Below are 21,015 nucleotides of genomic sequence, written 5' to 3' on the forward strand. Positions count from 1 at the left end.
AAAAGTCGTTTTATCGTGCACTTTAAAATATACATAAAAGTAGAACACGTCGCAGGCCGCAGCCCTGCGCCCGTAGCCATATAGGGTTATCGTTAAAAGGCTTATTAGACCACCCAATTTTTAGGGACCCTAACCCTAACTAAGAGTGGTGTAATAAGACTTAGGGAGTTAGTGTCCCGATTTAGGGCGATCGGGTCTGCCCGATCTGCCTAGCTCCCTAAGCGCCCTGCAGATTGGGTGATGTAATAACGTTTAGGGCGGTTAGGGAGCTCAGTTGCCGCCTATGGTTGCCGCGCGACTGTTGCGTGGAGTGGCTGCTTTTGTATGTAAGGTGTCACCAAACTTCCCTACTACAGGTTTATATAACTTAAAAGGGAAGTTCCAAATGTTTGTGATCACACCGCCATGTTAACAAATAAATAAATTGTTTATATCAATTGTTTATTTAATTGTTTTAAAACTCAACAAGTGTTCAAATTGTTCTGCACCTACTCTAATTAATTCATTAAAACTCCCGGTTCAAGCACGCTTAGTATTTGCATATTTGAAAGCTTTTCACGTAACCGCAAATTCTCTTTCACCCAGATCTTTCTCTTCTTTTTTAATATTTGTTATTGCGTCAACGGTTGCCACTGCTACAGCAACATTTTGAAGTTTCGATACTGACGGCGGCATAATGTAAAATGCAACAATACGTTTATCTCTCTAGACATTCGCGTATAAACTGAGTTAGGGCCCAATTCGCACAGAAGTGTAATAAGCGCCGTACTAACTAGGGTACACGCCCACCCTAGATGCAGGGCCCTTGATATCGGGTAGTGTAATAAGGGTATAAATTATACAAACGGATGTAAATTATACATACCGCTGGAAACGCCGTGAACACGTTCCAATATACGGGCTCACATCTCTCTATCCAGTATCGTGATACGAGATTTAATGATAAGCATACCTATGGTCATACTTATCTAATTCCGAGAATAACGCAAAGGCCACGCAAAGCCAAAGGTATATTTATTATTTAATACCTCACTTATTTATTGGTATTTTAAGAGCTTTTTGATTAGCGTTACATGGATAAATAATTATTAGTTCTTTTACTGGTAATAATTTCAAAGCCTTCATTAAAAGCGTGGATTATTCAGGTTTTAAATTTTCGATCAAATATTTCAATTAAGTAGGTATACGTAATAATAAGCAAATACACAAATCCTTCCTAATGTTATGTATCTAATAAATTATAATCAGAGCTTGATAATAGGCACTTATATAAGCTACTTAATTAGGCAGTCTAGGATTTAATGAATTTGATACATTACATAAATCAACGACTTACATTCTATGTTTCGGTAATATGGACTAGCTTCATTATCATTTTCCGTTAAATCTATAAAAAACATGAATATCAATGCTAATTCAAAACTTTTTTAAATCAAATCCTACTCATTTTATTCTATATCTAAAATCTTATAATACCTTTTTTTTATAGTGGGGAAATCTTCCATAGATACCCACGGCCCCCGGGGAAGGAGCCGTGGGTTATGTCGGATTCTTACCGACTAAAACCCCACTGTGTTCCGTCGAGCCGCTTTAATGATGGGGCCGCGGGTATTTGTTAGAATTCTTCCGCGACCATCTTATAATACCTACTCCTTATACATTTTTCCAAGTATAATATTATAACAATAAAGTGATCCTTGTAGGTCCATTTAGGATTAGCCATAAATAGGTCCAAGCGAATTTGGTGTAACATGTCCGCCGAAAGTGTGTCAGGCCGTATCAGGCCCGTGGCAAACGTCACTTATCAAATTGGGCATGAGCCCAAGCCCCAATTTGATAAGTGACGTTTACCTATAATGATATAGGTACTCCATATTCGTCAAAGATTGTCATTCAATAAGAAGGTTACTGACTTATAATCTACTAGAGGTCCGCCCCGGCTTCGCCCGTGGTACATATTTCGCAATAAAAGGTAGCTTATGTCCTTTCTCGGGTATCAAAATATCTCCATACCAAATTTCATGCAAATTGGTTCAGTAATTAAGGCGTGATTGAGTAACAGACAGACAGACAGAGTTACTTTCGCATTTATAATATTAGTATGGACTATGGATATAAGCATGAGATATTTAAATGTTTATCTTGTTATATATACAGTTTATATTACTATTATTTATCACTAAGGTTGTTAAATTATTATCCACATAGATGAAGAAACAAAAACTTTCACTCAATAATGAAAACGGACATTTATTTGTTTAAAATTGATTGACAATAAAATAGTAATAAAACCGAGTTGACGAACGCACCACTAAATTATAATCAGAGGAGTTAATTAAAAAAATAGGTAGGTAATAACTAACCATGAATAATTAATTAAAATTTAAAAAACAAAAATTATAGACTTGGACACTTTTGATTCATTTTAGAATAAACGTCGTAGCAGAAAATGCAGACTTTTAAGTTTTATTAATGTTACAGTAAATTTGTAAGGACTTTCGATAACCACACGATACAGGACACGCAAGCGATGTCGCGAGCAAAAAGCTAGTTCAGTGTGTAGGAATGTAATTTTATCAGGATCGCTTGAAATCTAGTGCCCGCTCGTTGGAAGAATTGTAATTGAGTTGAGTCATGGATTCTTTTATGACTATCGTTGAAGCAATTACTCTTGAACAATATAATGTCGATAAGAGCTGTAATGAATCTAAAAAGGGAGCAAATATGATTACTTCTGAGTTTTTGTTACATTCCTTTGTTTGCCAAATGTGAAAGTTTATAAAGATTATACAGATAAAGCTTTTGTCTTATCACCAGAACAACAGAACCAAAAACGATGAATAACTGAACATTAGAAAGCACTTGGTAACAGAAAGATCTGCGTACAAAAGCCTTGTGTGTTTTTCAACACGAATCAATAGAACACTAGAATATAAAGTACCTATGAGCAATACTTTTTGTGGTCGTAATTAACAGACATTTCAATGTGAGCTTTCAGGCTGTAAGTACATAATATTATAATAATACTTCTTTTACAAAGTGTAAGTAGTGAAAGTAGTATTATTTTGTACTTATCTTAAAAAGATCAATGTTAAGCTCCAAAATAATTGAAAAGAATGATCCGCCTGAAGGTTATAGGAACTCTCCTGATACTATAGTAATTTTTTTATACTAATCACTTAATCAGTTAAGACTCATTCTCAGATAACAGATTAATAAAATCGATTAATTCCTTGTCCAGACATTTCTTAATATCTTCAATGCTCTTAAATGCATTAACTGGATTAAATTTATATGTATATCCAATATCCATTTTATTTTATTAAAAGACTCACTCTGGTATTTGAATTTTAAATCAGGATTGACTTTTGCAAGAAATAACTTATGGTTATTATCCATAATCTCCTATTGAACAGAATTTTATGTTGTCAATTATTATATCAAAGATTTAGTAAAATTCCGTTATAATTAGGAAACCTCTTTTTTAATACTTTTAGATCCAAGAAGCTGCTATTTAATCACACACTCGGAGTTATTATTTTTCATTTGTTCAAGAGAAATTATTTCAATTTTCTCATTGTATGGGTTTGTTAAATCGTTTTACTCTTATCTGTAATGTATATTATAATATTCTGTGACCACAATAACGTTTTTAAGAGCGTTTGGAAGTTTCACACGACTACGTTGAGGAATTTGACGATCACAAGCGCTTGTAAAATTAACTTTGAGATAATGAGTTTCAGTCTGACAATGTTTGACACACTTATTTATAACTAAGCCGGCCATTCTTTACTCTATCTCAAATTCATTTTTAGACGTTTGTAATTTTTTTCGTGTTGTGTGAGCGTAAATGTTTTGTGTATTACAAGTATTGCACACATTCATAGGTGTATAAAATTTCAATATAAACTCTAATTGATATTTTTCATTTCATATTACGAATTTGAAAAGGCATCATATCAAGGCCTTTGTTGTAAAAGTCAATCAATTTCTATTGTGTTGGGTACCTAAAGAATTGTGATGAATCATTGGAATGGTTTTTAGTAAGCTAGGTTTCAAATATTCCACACCATCGCACTGTGAAATGGCTGAAAGAATCTCGAAGCCAGCGTCACGCGTCATGCGTCACGTTGTGTTTTGAAACTCCTTTCCTCCAGCTTTATAAACGAATGGCTGTATCACAAACATTGATATCGAATTGCACCAATATTTAGAGTGTAGGTTATGAAAAATCGAATAGCAATAGTTGTGAAAAATCGAGTGACAATAATTTATTTTTATACGTTTTTGGTAAATTACAGGTATTTATTGATAAAGATAAAATTATAAGATGTTATATATATTCAAAGTAAGTACACATTTACTAATTGCAAAATATGTATTAGAAATTATTAAAAACTTAAATTTATCGGTATAGTAGTAATACCTACATAGTACATACCTACATGAAATCATACGTAAGTAGGTACATTAAACGGGTATATGTATTTGCATTTTTCAAGCTTTACCATATTATAATCTTGCCATTAAAAGTGTGTTGCAAATCATAATGAATAATTTCATGTACTTAGCGTAATAAATTACCTTTTTTGTTGTCTGTACGATATAAAGCACGTGTTAGCTCGGATGACAGATTTGACAGTGATAGATGAGTGCTAGCCAGTTGCTTATAGTTCAGTGCATGGAATAAATTTAATTTTGATATAAAAGGTATGCAGCGTCCGACCACCGACGTGTGTAAATATTGACGGATACGTTGTGGTGGATGCAACATTCATCGCTCCGAGCTTACTCATAGGTACGGTCAGTAAACAAGGAACGTTATAATTAGCGTTGCCAACTCAATACTCATATACCTCTAGGTACAAAGGTATAACGCGATTCATTTAAAAAGAACGCTGGATGAAAGTGATGGGGTGTGTTTTGGCATGTATCGAGTTTAGCACGAAAGTTATTTGCTGCTTATTTTATTGTTGAAGTAGGCTTTCGAGTCGTGGCTTCGCAACTACATATTTGTTATTCTTATACCACCTCATAACACCAAATAGACCAATAAATCGCCAATGCGCAGCTTAACCGTCAGCGTTCTTTTTACATGACCCGACCTATATAAACTTCAATGTTCAACACTTCATGGGAATTAATCTTTCTTGAATTTAAATTGATTTTTTCTGTGTAATGGCATATTTTATAATCGTGAGACAGTTGTTACATCCGCAAGTAACTATGAGCGTGGGTTATTATTGTGCACTCGCTACTTTTTATCGTTATTACCATCATAAATGTACAGTCACGCAAAACGTCGCATTAGTACTGATATATATTCACACGCCATACTAAATTTCAAGTACATCCGTTCGAAACGAGAACTCTAAAACAATAGACAGCTGAGTGCATGCAGCGGTGTGCGTCGTGCCGTCGCTACAATCAGCGCGGTATCAGCTGGCGCGCCTGTGTGGGTGCGCTGTCGTCACGCGGCGCGCCCCCCTCACGCACACACCCGCGCCGCCAATCAGCTGATCGCTCGAGGTCGCTGCCAAACCACGCTTTCATTTCGCCCACTGCCAGACGAACCTACTTTGCTACGGCGACGAGACTTCATACGATTTTATTTCCCATTAAGATTTTTTTCTATCGCCTTTAATGTACGTGACCAACCGCTAATTCAAATCACGGTAAATAATTTACTTTCTACACATCAGCGTTCCGAACGGTCGTGATCGAGGACGGCTGAAACCGTCTCGCTTTTTGTCGCAACCTTCCCTCGACGATAATCTAAAACACGACGACGCAATCATGACTCGAATTCGTGAACTAAACGATTCGATGTCTAAAATATGCGTTCCAGCCATCAAGATTTAAACCGAGACGCCGACTCGTAATCTAAATAATAAACCACATGCTCGAGAGTAATTTATTCTCCGACAACCCGCTGTTTAAAGCATCAGTGAGGCCGTTCATGCGTTTCAGATAAGAGAAGAGATTCCGGCAATTCACGCTGGGTACGTGCACGCTACGCCCGGTTATTTCAACGTATTTATTTACAAGGTACCTGAAATCAAGCAGAACGCTCCTCGGATGGAACATGAAAGATACCGCTCCCTGGTCGCGTCCCGCTCGCTCCTGCACGTGCTCGCCGGCTAGACAAGGACGGCAGGCTCCGGGACGCCCGCCTGTGAAGTTCGGCACTTAAAATGGCCGATGCTTAGTTTCGTGATCGCCTAGGGAGGGGGCGATGTCGATAATATTATGTTTTATGACAGGCCGAGTCGAGCGTACATAAATTGGGTATTCGTTTTACGAGATAGCGACGATAAATAATCGTATTTCGGTATCGGCCATGTTTAACTGTATACGCGTTCCGAGGAAGTATGTAATTACAGAACTGTTGCTTTGATGAGGCGACATTATCAGACCGTGACGGGTGGCTATTATGTTTTCGCGACTATCATTCATGCTAACTGCCTCTTGCCTATCTCGAGACTGTTTATACTTCATAATACCCGTAATTATCATTAATACGCTGCGTTCGGCCCGGCATTACTGCTTAGATAAATAAAATTACTATACTTCAGAAGTTTATCACCAGAACAGTTGCAATAACTAAACCAATGCGGTCATTAAATGTTTTAATAGCATTATAATGAATCGAGTTCCGAGAATTCCGTTCAAATCGTGCCTTATTGGAACATTTCCTTTTAATGGCTCGTTCATGAGTGGCGTGACAAGGTTTAATTAGCATTATATTTTGTAAAAGAAAACACGATATGGAAATAAGAATTGGAAACGACAATTTTATCGTTCGGTTCGGGGAAAAAGACAAAATAAGCGGATTTCACGCGAGATGACCGCATCGTACGAATCTGGGTAAACGCAATATCGGGACCATAAAAAGCGGCGATAAATTTTTTACGATAGCCGAGAGGATAAAATAAATACAGCTATAATTCGGCCCCTCGCGGGGTATAATTTTCTTTCTCTGCGAGTTGCGATGAGACATAAAGCCTGAAAGAATACAGCAGTAAAGCCGACGGATCGGGGCTCCGGTTGCCGACAATCATCCATTAGTCTCGATGTTTATTTCGTGTTTATTACGTGGATGCTAATTCACCGTCGCCGTCGGATAATGGAGCTCTCGGAGCGTGCGTGATGCTCTAATGGTCGTTTTGCCGTTCTCTTCGAGATCACGTTTCTCACAAAACACTTCGACTGAAGCCCGCTCTGGCGTCTTAATTAGCCTCGCCTAATTGCCTACGCCCGTGTAAAGGCCGCACACACGAATCCTCTAGGTTTTGTTATACCGTGAAGCTCATTTCCTTGAAAGCCGATCCGGTATACATTCTCATTCCCGAAGTCATTGTTGATAATTCATGACTCATTGTGTGTAAGAGGCTTTCATATAGAAAATGAAATGAATGAATCGTTAGTCTTTTGTTCGGCAAATGTTTTTCAGACGCAAACAATAGACACTACTTGCTCCGTCGGATCGACTGTTCAAATTTATAATCCCCTCATGAAGCGCAAAACTTCAATTATTTTTCTATTGTTATATTATATTAATAAACAGTTGCTATTCAAAATTGTAAATTCTATAGGCCTTGTAATGAATAGGTTGTCTAAGACCTACGTAATGAAATATGTGTTTGCCTCATTTTTCTATATTTCGTATCTTTTAATTTTTACATTGAGTAATTGCATATTAGTGACATTGCATTATTTAAACTCTACTACAATTAACCCATAACATAATGAGAAATGAATCAGAGGAAGTCACATTGATGTTTACTCTTCGACTCACTGTTATTTACAGTTTCCATGTTTAAATTTAGCAATATCACACTATTTTTAACAGCCAGCTATGTGCTCCTAGTAACTTCTTATTTCTTGTCACTAGGAGGATATTACTTTCATTGCGAGAACATTTTTCAAGTTTATTTATGAAAAATACATTAAATTTCCAAGAACATTTTACTGTTATCAATATTTATCACGCCGTTTCACATTTGTGATCTCATAGTTAGTCGAATGCGACTGTTTCATTTAAAACATTTAGATAATTAGTAAATTCCTGTCGAGATGATACCTTAAAATTTTGGAATTGTGATGTTTAGCTTTAGCAGTTACATCATCTTTTTAATCGCCTGTGTTTACTTTATCATCGTAGCAATTTGAAACAGTGTTACTGCTTACAAATTCATTCATAACTATCACTCATTTGAGAGATCTTTCTATAAGTCTCAATCGTTCATGGTAATATTTGCCTTGCCAAGATGGTTATCAATCGAAAGAACAGGTCAAAGCGTTCCAAAAGGATATCTTAAATAACCGTGGTGTTATAAAAGAGCCATTTGAAAATATTAGCCATACTTACTGCATGTTCGAATGCAATCCACAATCCAGTTGGAATCCGACACAATCCAGCGAGGGACACTTGGGAACACTGGGCACTTCACAGGAAATAAAACGATGCTTTAGGGATTTTTGTAAAAAGATAGTTATATTTTTGGCATTGGACTATGACACAATATAATACTATGATATGCTAAGTAAGCGCATTATAAAGACTTTTACATGCCGAATATTTGTTAATCAGACTATTCATCAGAGGACTCTTTATATATAATTTTAACAAACATAACTGCTTACAAAATGAGAGTAGAGTACGATTCTAGTTTACCACTCGGGACTGTCCTATATCATCACCTATTCGAAAACATAACTATTTCTAGATTTATTCGTAATATTTTTTCTCACTTTCATTTTTTTACTCTATAGGTACATATTTATTATAATACAATTTTTGAACATATATTTATCGATATGATATCTTATACAGAAATACGCAACGAATCAGCGACGGTACAATAAGTTATCATGAAGCATCGGATACTGCAATAAATACGTTCAGTTGGGGCCCCGCGGGGCCGTACGCGTCACAGGTCCACAACACAGTCAACGTTCAAACAATATCAACGCACAAGTTCTATTTGGTATCGGGTTCGTTCACTTATCACTAACTAATTACAGGAAACATCACAGAGAGCGGCCCCGGCCGGGCGGCTACATGTAGATGGGCAGCTGCTGCAAGGCGCGCTTGTCGAAGCGCTCGTAGGGCGCGGCCGGCGGTAGCGCGCGGATATCACAGTCCAGAGCCTCGGGCGGCAGGTACGGGTGCGGCTTGAGGCGGCCGCGCGCCACCAGCTTGCCGCTGCCTTCAGGCGCGTACTCGAAGCGGTAGCGGCGGGCGTCCTCTGGCAGCCGCGCGCGCTGGGCCTGAGCGGGCTGCGGCGCTGGCACTGGCGGGGCGGGCGCCGCTCGGCAGCAGCGCCGGGCCGTGCGCCCGCGCCGCGCGTCGGGCCCCGGCGCCGCCACCGCACCGGCCGTCGAACCGTCCGTGCGCGGCAGGTTGTTGACGAACGGCACCCGCCGCAGGCTCTCGAGCCTCCGGAAGTGCGACGGGTGGATCATGAGCAGCGGCTCGATCTTGACGCCCTGCGGCGGCTTGGCACAGTCGGGAAGCTCGTATTCGATACTGCAGTCTACGTGTAAAGGCACCGAGTAATCCTTTGGAGCTAGCGAGGCGGGCCGGGCGTCCCGCCTGAAGCGGTCTGCGGCGAAATCGGCCTCGCCGCGGGCGTAGCCCGTCATCGTGGCGGGCGCGGCCTCACGGCATGTGCGCCGCGGGGCGCGCGCCGATCAGCTGATTTTGCGAGATAGAGCGCGCGGACGTGCGCGCTAGTCGGCGGCGAGCGCTAGACTGAGAGCGCGGGCGGCGCGCCTGCGCGGAGTCCCCTCTCCCCTCGCCGTGGTTCGGTCGCGCGGCTCGGTCGGCGCGGCGCGGCCCAGCAGGAGAGTGTCGCGTCGGGACTCCGGCGGCCGGGACCCGGCGGAGTGTGCGCGCTGCGGCCCGCGCCGCTCGATAAGATGGCGGCGGCGAGGCGGGCGCGAGCGCGGCTGCGCACTCCGCTGCGTGCGAATGCCGAACAGCTGATCGCGCGTAGTAGCGCCGCGTATCAACGAAACAAAGAAACGAAATGTCTCATTGACGCGCCCCGCGCTCGGCCGCCTGTAAGGAGCGCTATCGAATGAAGCGACACATTTTCCAACGGTCTCTTGTAGAATGTACTGTAAAGCAGAGTACCTACAATAAACAATTATTACAATGCGTGGTTTACGGCGTCACAACATTGTGCCGTATGCAGGGGCCGTAGGTGCGGGCCGCATTATGCACATAGCAATGGGAGCGGTATTATACTTGCTAATTGCCGGAGGTGTAAAGGTGAACGTAGAAAACAAAACTATTTTACAATGTCTCATTTACATAAATCTTTTAAAGTTTAAACCTTATTTAAAGCGGTGGGCTAGCTAATGTAAAAGTCAAGCGTCACCTATTCTCCGTACTCTCGCCAAGTCGCCAGTCGCCACATTGTAAACAACTTTGTTATGGTTTAACATAGGTAATATACCTCCCTAACTACATCGCTACCGCCTCATACGATTTAGTCATTCGCTGTATCAGCGTTTTATTAATACTCTTTACTAGGTACCTATTAAAATTTGTGCTATAACTTGACAAAAGAATAAAACGAGACATAAATTAATTAAATAACAAAACGTGTTTACTCTCTAAACCCGGCACAGATATCGTATAGGAGCTACCAACGTTGACAAGAGAGAATTTTAGTATAATTGGTTCTTTGATATACTGTTTCTCTTCCTATTTCGGTTAGAGTCCGAGCTGTCTGGCTGGTCGCAGTGGTTGCGTTTATTAGTGCGCATCTTATCTGCACAGGAAAATATCCGTAATTTAAAGTCATTTATTAACGCGTAATTTTTAATCTTTTGCCTTTAGATAGATCCATGGGACATAATTTTTTTATTGCAAGACGTTTTTTTCGTTGTTAAATAGGTGCCAGACGCAATTTTTTATTTCAAAAAAAATGTCATCGAAATAAGTGAAATTCCATCAACATGAGTCCCCGTGAAGGATATACTATGTATAATATTCATTTTACTATTTACAATTTTTTAGCAACAATCTACCATGGTGCCTCCTTTTCCCAACAAACCTCAAATAGGACGTTAATGTTAACTTGATAAAAACTAAATATCATCAAATTCATATTAATACTCAAAAGTGTAACAAATATCAAACCATATATTAAAAATATTAGTTTACTAATTATTCAATATAAGTATTAAAAAAGGATAATATAATATAAGTAATAAAGTTATTACTTACCTTTTAAGCGGACTCATGTTGATGTAATTTCACTTATTTCGATGACATTTTAATTACATATTTTGAAATAAAAAATTGCGTATGGCACCTATTTAACAACGAAAAAAACGTCTTGCAATAAAAAAATTATGTCTGATGGATCTATCTAAAGCCAAAAGATTAAAAATTACGCGTTAATAAATGACTATAAATTACGGATATTTTCCTGTGCGCACTAATAAACGCAACTACCGCCAGCCAGACAGCGCGGACTCTAACCGAAATAGCAAGAGAAACAGTATATCTAAAACCCAACTATACTAAAATGACTTTTTTTTAAACGTTAATAGCTCCCGTACCAATAAATGCGAGTCTGATGTGACACGTTTGACGTTTAGCTGTCATGACACAAGTAATAGGTATTAGGTATATAATTGTGTAATGTAATTCTATTTTTCATTTTTATCGTTTTACCCGCTGATACATGGAACTACTACTATGAAAGGTACCTATAACTCATCAAAAATAAAACAAATCTTTGAGATTATGTATGAAAATACCAACTGGATTTTTCATACGTCACTATCATCACTACATAGTATAAAACAAAGTCGCTTTCACTGTCCCTATGTCCCTTTGTACGCTTAAATCTTTGAAACTACGCAACGCATTTTGATGCGGTTTTTTTTAATAGATAGAGTGATTCAAGAGGAAGGTTTATATGTATAACAACATCCATTAAATAGTGGAGAAGTACTGTTATTTTTGAGGTTTCTAATATTGTGATGTCGTAAAAAATTACATTTTTTCCGCTTACATTGCAAACGCAGGCTGAACCCTACGAGTTTTATCAAAATAATGTACTAAGTATTATACACATTAAAAAGGTCTACAGAAAAGTCCGCGATGGTATATGTCTATCTCCAATGGATAACCCACAATAACTTTTGTTTGTCCTTTACTTTTTACGACAAATAATAGCTAAATTTCGAAGCGATTTTAACCAATACAGCATTAATCCTTAACCAATTAAATACCTTGAATACATTGTTCATTTAATATATATACTATATGGCCCTTTACACCGTATGATTTAAGTGAATATTTTCGAAGATATTACAGATTTAAAAATTGCGGGACGTACCGTTTGCGGCGGTACTGGCCGGCCGCCCGGCTATATATTTTATACCCGTGCGAAGCCGGAGCGGGCCGCTATGTTTTTATATACAACGTTCACAGTTTTTCTGTAGTGTATTTAGTATCAGCATTGCACCCGTGCGAAGCCGGGGCGGGTCGCTAGTAATACATAAAGTAATGAACATATAAATCTATTATGTATTAAGGTAATAGGTTTATCAAGGTGGAATTGTGAAGCAATCGAACCCCCGGCCTCTTAACTGTACGTTAGCATCTAAGGCAGGGTACATAAAGGCAAGTATATCCTTTTATAGGGTCGCAGTGCGTGCCAGGCCTTAATGAGCGCACGCTGGGAGCGGGCTTTTTATTGTACACTAGATGAGGTCCCCGACTTCGCTCGGATAGATTGAGTTTTCCTGTACACGCTTAAATAAATAATGATTGATGTGCGATACTTGAAACGTAAATTGAATTGGTGGGCTGAGTAATATAAAATGCACACATACACACAAATTAATGAATAAGGTGTGATATGCGAGCAGGTAGTCTTAAAATAAAATTACATGATATCACCTATGGGACTATGATGAATATTAAATAATAATATTATGGTGTTATAATGGACAACAGTAAACTCAATGAACAACTCACAACACAATATTTAAATACATCGACATATTATTTACTAGCGACCCGCCCCGGCTTCGCACGGGTGCAATGCTGATACTAAATACACTACAGAAAAACTGTGAACGTTATATAAAAACATAGCGGCCCGCTCCGGCTGCGCACGGGTATAAAATATATTATGTAAAGCCGGGCGGCCGGCCGGTACCGCCGCAAACGCTACATCCCGCAATTTTTAAATCTGTAATATCTTCGAAAATATTCACTTAAATCTTATGGTGTAAAGGGCCATATAGATCTATATTAAATGAACAATGTATTAAAGGTATTTAATTGGTTAAGGATTAATGCTGTATTGGTTAAAATCGCTTCGAAAATTAGTCATAAATGACAAAAAAAAGTTATTGTGGGTTATCCATAAGAGATAGACATATACCATCGCGGACTTTTCTGTAGACCTTTTCAATGTGTATAATACTTAGTACATTATTTTGATAAAACTCGTAGGGTTCAGCCTGCGTTTGCAATGTAAGCGGAAAAAATGTAATTTTTTACGATATCACATTAGAAACCTCAAAAATAACAGTACTTCTCCACTATTTAATGGATGTTATTATACATATAAACCTTCCTCTTGAATCACTCTATCTATTAAAAAAAACCGCATCAAAATCCGTTGCGTAGTTTCAAAGATTTAAGCGTACAAAGGGACATAGGGACATAGGGACAGGGAAAGCGACTTTGTTTTATATGTACTATGTAGTGATAGTGATTACCTAGGTAAAAAAAACGCTAGGAAATTAGAATTTCATTTGGGTACCTACGTCGATTAAAAATAAAGTACCTATCTATAATGATTTTCAATACCTTTAATAAAAAAATGAATCAAAAATGAAAAAAAAAAATTCTACGTGCCTTCACCCTACAATATTTTAATCATCATTATTTAGTTCGTGATACAATATTCGTTTTTTACAGCGATCCTCCATAATCTCTTCTAATCCCGTCTAATCCCTACTAACATTATTATTTTTTCGTTGTATTATTTCGGTGGAATCGATAAAGAAAAGCATAGAGATAGATAAGTTTTTATCGCAACAACGAAACTTAAATCGAGTAAAATACTGGATGTATCCACGCGAAACGCCGAAACCTAGTACCCACCTAGACTAAAATCATTCCACACTTCTAAACATAATTTTACGTAGGTAGTGTTCAATTATACAAATTACAAATACATAGGTAGTTAGGTACTATTATTTACAAAAACATTGGTAAATCTCTATTCATATCGTAATTTTTACAAGCCATTACTTATATTATTTCGCTATCTAAATAACATTAAACATTTCTAAATACACAGTTAAATCACATCAGCCTATTCCCGTCCACTGCTGAACGTAGGCCTCTCCGCATGCCCAGCGCGGTGACTATGGCATATCCTCCCAGATATAGAAAAAATACACAGTAAACAGACAAAATATTCACGAAATGATTCCACTAAATAATTAAAAAAAATCTAGCCACCTATATCTACCTATTTCTATACCAATTGCAATGTTAGAAAGGAAAGTTTTCTATTCAACAAAAACCTCAATAACTGCTGGATTGATTTCAAAATTGCTGTCACCAGCAGAATACTACATTATTCCTGAGTGACGTAGGCTATATTTTATCCTAGGTTTTATACCGGGTCGGACCTGGTTTTATAAAAAGGTAAGAGAGGTACTTGGCTAGCAATGTGGGATGCTTGTAGTCTTTAGGATCAAGTGGAAGTGCGTGACTGCGTGATACAACAATCTTTTTGCCCTAGATACCTACCGATGCCTGTTTCTGGAATAAATTTTACAAAACAAATACTCACGTTTTATTTAAAATAAACAGACTAATGATTTCATCTTGTTTTGCTATAACTTTGGAGCTTTACTGAAAACTGTAAAAAGATCAATTGTTACCATTGTTACACTTTCTGAAGAGAAATTTGCATTTTTCATCTTTCATTTTATTTTTGCGTAAATCTGAACGGTTGCCTACGTAACTAATATTGTGTCCTTAGTCTTGTCCCTCGTGTAGGTACTTTTCGCTACTTGAATAACATAATATGCATATTGTATTCCTGAAAAAAGGACTACCTAACAACTGTTTATAATTTAAAATGTTTTTGTAATAAATGGTCCATTTATCGAGGAAGGCTATGCAGCGTCACGCTTGGATCAATAGGACCGAAGCATCAAGGGCAAAATATTCCTTTCGACAGCATACTAGTGTGGGTATCTTACACCCAAGCCGCAGTGCATCGGTTGCTACGTGAACGTATAACGTGATACCCAAAGGTTCACCACCAGGCAGCAAGCTGCAGCTTGGCGCATAGCTTCGTGACCGCAGCAGCAACGAGCTATCGCATCGCTAGATCGGACCCGATCGGGTTTCGCGGTTTCGTAGGACGTTGACTCTGTCATACATACACATGTTTTAAGACGTGAGACAATTTGAAGTGACAGTACAAAGTTTAGTAGATAAAGAAGAATAGGTCATACTATAACAGAGTGTATTGTTACCCATATCCATAGGCATATAATATACCTTCTTAGTATGACCGTCGTAATATTTAGCTTACACAATCAATGTTGTGTTCAATAATCTTATAGGTACCAATTTTCAATAGAACTTCACTAATGCGCTTCAAGTCTACTTGAATAAATGAATACCTATTTGCGTTTGTATTAAGAAGGTATATTATATTTTTAACTAGCGACCCGCCCCGGCTTCGCACGGGTGCAATGCTGATACTAAATACACTACAGAAAAACTGTGAACGTTGTACATATAAAAACATAGCGGCCCGACCGGCCGGTAAAGCTACGCCGCGCCGCCGCAAACGCAAACGGTACGTCCCGCAATTTTTAAATCTGTAATATCTTCGAAAATATTCACTTAAATCATACGGTGTAAATGGCCATATAGATCTATATTAAATGAACAATGTATTCAAGGTATTTAATTGGTTAAGGATTAATGCTGTATTGGTGAAAATCGCTTCGAAAATTAGCTATTATTTGTCGTAAAAAGTAAATGACAAAAAAATGTTATTGTGGGTTATCCATCAGAGATAGACATATACCATCGCGGACTTTTCTGTAGACCTTTTCAATGTGTATACTTAGTACATTATTTTGATAAAACTCGTAGGGTTCAGCCTGCGTTTGCAATATAAGCGGAAACAATGTAATTTTTTACGACATCACATTAGAAACCTCAAAAATAACAGTACTTCTCCACTATTTAATGGATGTTATTATACATATAAACCTTCCTCTTGAATCACTCTATCTATTAAAAAAAACCGCATCAAAATCCGTTGCGTAGTTTCAAAGATTTAAGCGTACAAAGGGACATAGGGACATAGGGACATAGGGACAGGGAAAGCGACTTTGTTTTATACTATGTAGTGATAACTATTTCTCAGAAAGAACGTAATGCAATAAATTGGAAAAAGTTCCCAAGAAGACTGCTCTAGAACTAATAAAAAATCGATATTCGATATTAAGCCCCCCCCCCCTCTCCCTTCCATTTAAGCCGTCTCTGAGGTGCTCACAGTTTAATTAGCGCTCCGATTATATCCACACGAAATTGATTGCTTGATGCTTCCTCGTTATTTACTTTTTAAATTAAAATTCAATTTGATGCTGAATTACTGTGGTGTTTACGGTTGCCTTGGCTCAAAAAATTTTAAGCGTCAAGCGGCATAGAGTAAAGAAAATATTAGTAACTGAAAAAGAGCAAAAAATTATCAAGAGGCGGGATTAGCTAAACCGTAGCTCCGCTCTTATGAATGCAGTTTATTTTAAAAAATAATTTTACTTGAAGAGATGGAAATATTTGTTTTTTGTTCAGTTTCAAACAACAAAGAGCCCTCGATTGCAGTTAGGTATATTTTTTACCAAAGTAAGTTTAAGGAACTGCATTGTTATTGTATCTTTTGGAAATAACAATAATTAATAATGCAAATTGCAATACAGATTTATACGTACATATATATAAATAAACAAAATTTTCTTTATAATTTAATGCCCTGCTTGATATATAAAACCTTAAATAGTCATGCTAGTCTCTTCAACCAATAGTAATAAAAAAGTATTATGTCTATAATATACAGAAACGAGCACTAAACTCGCTTTTCCTACAAGACTCCATCACCTAAAGCATGATAATATAAAGAATATAATGAATACATTTTGCTAAAGGTCTTATTCATAGACTGACACTGTAAAAGGAAGGCCTGTATTTACACACAAGACAGATACAATATTTATGCGCTATACAAGCTTTGAAAGCGTATATTTAAATATATGTTATTGTACTGTTTATTGTAGCTGAGATAAAAGGGAACAAGGCTGGATCGGATGAAAGGAGATGTATGTTATACAATATACATTAATTCAACGACTAGACGAGTTTGTAGTTCCATTTCCTTATACAATTTGTAGTTCTCAAAATACTGCTGAAAATAAAGCATACTTCCTTTCATTCTTATAAAATTCATATAGAATATTAAAGATGAAAGGATCTTCGATTCCTTTGCTTTCAATAACTATTAAACTAATTTTGAGTTATGAATGAGCCAGATAATTTTGTGTAAGAAATGGTAAATCGATGTGAACGATCAACTAAGAATTCATCGATAGTTACTCAATTAAAAATTATGGCTACCTCTTTGCCATATTAAATCTTTCGAATTCCACAGTAAACGAAAGAGATTAATCCATGATTCAGTTACCAGATTTATATCCAACTGTACAGGAATAGAAGTAATAAAAACGTGTACTTTGGTGAATTCGTGGATGTTTTGTTTGAAGCATCTCCGAGCGATTGCGCCTTGAGAGATTTAGTAGGCGCAGTCGAGCGTACAGGATTAACTAGCAATTCAGATTTACGTTATTTGAAGTCTACTTGCTCTTATATGAGTACTGTATAGTATACATGTCTACATTAGCTAAAGTAGCTGTTGCCTGTTATTTCCATGTTTTTACCGTCATGTTATAGTGACTCAAATGATCTGTTGGTTCACCACTTAGGTGATAATTGTGATGTTAGCAAATAAGTACTTTAATGTGAGTTTTATTAGTTATCACAATAAATAAATATTTTCTTAATTATCGTTGTTTCATTTACTAAATCCTATATTCGACTCCTACACTGATACAATTTTGTCCTGACGTATCTATAATAACTTATTACCTAGTTACCTACCTATTTTTTATTTATAAGATCTTATTGTATAGTTTTTTTTGAAAGCTAAGGTTATTTAGATATAAAGTAGGTTATATAAATCGTCTACTCAGTTGCAGATTCAGGTAAATACAAACAAGTCTTCCATTCGCTTGGAAAATTGCCCAATAGACACATTTAAGTTACCAAACGAAATATAAATTGGATTCCTGAATTTTTGTATCAACAAATATTTAAATTCTCGAAAAAGTAACTAGCTTCGTGCAAATAAAGAACATTAATGTCGTCAAAGGAGTAAATATTTGAGGCGGAAAATACGAGGATCTCTGAGACTGGGAGGGCGCGGGCGTCTCGAGGGCTCGCAATTTTGTTTTTTTCTCCAATATTATCAAAACTGTCTTAATGTTCTCACAGATTAGCTAAAATTACATAATCTCTCCTTGAATCTATATGTAACTAACGAATTTCTAAAAATAAAAAGCTTTTTGCCAATTCCGATTTGAGATAGTCTTTAAATGCGGAAGTTTAAGTAATTTTACTGAAAGATAAATTATTATTAATCTTAATAAAACACCGTAAATACTATGACAAAAAATAGCATTGTCTTCACCATGTTAACAACGTTCATCTCTTAAAATCTCAGAAAAGAATTATAAAAATTTACAAGTGAAATGAGCTAGCGAAAAATAACCCTACTTTAACTAAATACTTAAAATAACTAAATACGCTCTGAAAGGTATTCTGTAGGTCTTTGTGTGTATGTATGAATAGATTGAAAGCAAGCAACCCTCACAGTTCTGACCGCATCCCATCTCAGCAGTTGTGATTGTACGATCTTTACAAGTCTTTAGATAGCAGTCTACTTACATAATATAACCTTGCTATTGTGTATTATCTTGAGAAAAACATAGACTTATACTCTTTTCATGATGTTGTTGTGCTTTGGAGTGATAAAAGTAGAGTTATTTCACGGTTTAAGACATTTATTTCTCAAAAAGATTACATTTGAATCACTTACAGAGAAATAATAATACCTATAAATTATAATTTATAAACATTTTTGCTCGCTTAACGTTGTACGTAGTAAGTAGTTTGTTTTATTTATTTATTTATTTATTTGATTTACCAACGTTTCTTTACATCACAGATAAAATATCAAAGTTAAAATACAATTTTATATGATCAATGTAAAAAAACACTTATAGGTAAACACAGCATGCGTAAAGTAAGTTTAAAAGTATACAATTAATGAATTAACTACTAAGTATCTTAAACAATGAAAAATAGAATACATCCAACAAGAAAAACAAAAAAATGTGCGGTAATTTTTATAAACATAATTTCAGACCACCCCAACGATATTTATTCATATTATTCCTTATTTCAATAAGGTAAATCACTATGAAGCTGATTATTGTGATGAATATTTAAGTTAAACCAAGTAATCATTTTTATAGCACCTGCTATAACAAAATACATACATACCTTTTTATATAAGCAAAAGGATATTTGACCCCTTAAATGAATAAACTGAAAAATTAGCCTACTTTAATTGCAATTTACCCCAATGAATTGCAAGGGACACACCATCTAAGCTTTCTTAATATTTCATTAGAGACCTTAACATCGATTCTGTGTAAATGAAGGAATATAAATAATGATTGATGTCGATATTGAAGCCAATTGTAAACGAATGTAATTACATTTATATTACGGCACTAATTACAGCGTTTAAGTACCAATCAAGTTGAGAAATGTGTCTCTGGTTTACTTTACAAATTAAACGTTTGAATTCATTTTAATTTCTTGTTAGTAAAACGTAAATTAGATTAGTAAATCATTACAATGAAATAGGTACAATTTAACACCTTACTATTGTTATACATATAATAATATGTAATTCCTCTTTAATTGCATCCATTGTATTATTTTTTATCGATTGACTTCAAAACTGAGTAAGTAGGTAACTGAATTTTATTGGTGTAGGCTAATGTCAGCCTGTTATGTTTTCGTCTTTAAAATAATAATTCAAAATTCTTTTACCCTGATTTAATATTCTCCATAGAAAAAAATACTACACAACAGTGATTAGGTGTAACACGACTAGAAAGTTTATTGTTAAGGAGAACAGCTTAAAAGCTATTTATACAAAGGGGACGTGGAATTGATGACATTTAAAAATCATGCCCGAACCGAATTATATTTTGAACTATCGTGGGGTAAAGTTCCCGAAGTTTGAGTTCGATTGTGCGACTCTAAGTCGCCTTTTGTTGTTTTCCCGAACAAAAGGGGAATATTTTTAAAGAACTCTTCAAATAAATCGTTTTTGTTCTGTTATCGTTTGATAAATATAGCGAAGTTTCGCCGCTCCGAGGACAATGACGACCGTCTCTCGTGTTTTTATTGCTAAATTACTTTTTCTGAATATAACTTATTATACAAGGATATTATTATACAACTGACTTGTACAAACTTCTACTTTGTACGTTAATAATATCCCATAAAGAGATATCGTCTTCCTTTGAAGTTTCCTCGAACGAACTTTATTATGAAATATTGTTTTCTACGGATAATTAACAGTCAATGACCTATATTTTTGTTATATTTATGTCGTAGCAATAAATAAATATGAAATATATAAGAGCTTTTTTTATTATAAAAACTATATACTTACCTATGTACTCAAAACTCATGCTTACCTACATGATAGCCAAATATCATTCATATCGATATGTATACAGGCGCAACACATATACTTTTAACAAACATAATTGATTTTCAAAGATTAAATAAACGGCCCC

At 36.5% G+C, this 21,015-nt stretch overlaps 1 protein-coding gene across 1 annotated transcript; it reads right to left on the reverse strand.

The window, feature by feature from the left end:
• Nucleotides 1-4,543: 4,543 nt before the first annotated feature.
• On the reverse strand, nt 4,544-9,954 carry LOC149480199 (uncharacterized). The gene is made up of 2 exons (XM_089706358.1): nt 5,096-9,954; nt 4,544-4,858 (listed from the first exon to the last, which is right to left on the reverse strand). The coding sequence occupies exon 1, from the start codon at nt 9,646-9,648 to the stop codon at nt 9,061-9,063; it is 588 nt and encodes a 195-aa protein (XP_089562484.1). The 5' UTR covers nt 9,649-9,954; the 3' UTR covers nt 4,544-4,858; nt 5,096-9,060.
• Between the last annotated feature and the right edge of the window lie 11,061 nt (nt 9,955-21,015).

Source organism: Colias philodice, chromosome 18, assembly GCF_061535455.1.
Source record: "Colias philodice isolate Cphi_HAF_F1 chromosome 18, ilColPhil1 Martin Lab GWU primary, whole genome shotgun sequence".
Classification (NCBI taxonomy): domain Eukaryota; kingdom Metazoa; phylum Arthropoda; class Insecta; order Lepidoptera; family Pieridae; genus Colias; species Colias philodice.

Excerpts from the sequence above, each read along its gene's own strand:
- LOC149480199 (XM_089706358.1), bottom strand. The coding sequence starts at position 9,648 with ATGACGGGCTACGCCCGCGGCGAGGCCGATTTCGCCGCAGACCGCTTC.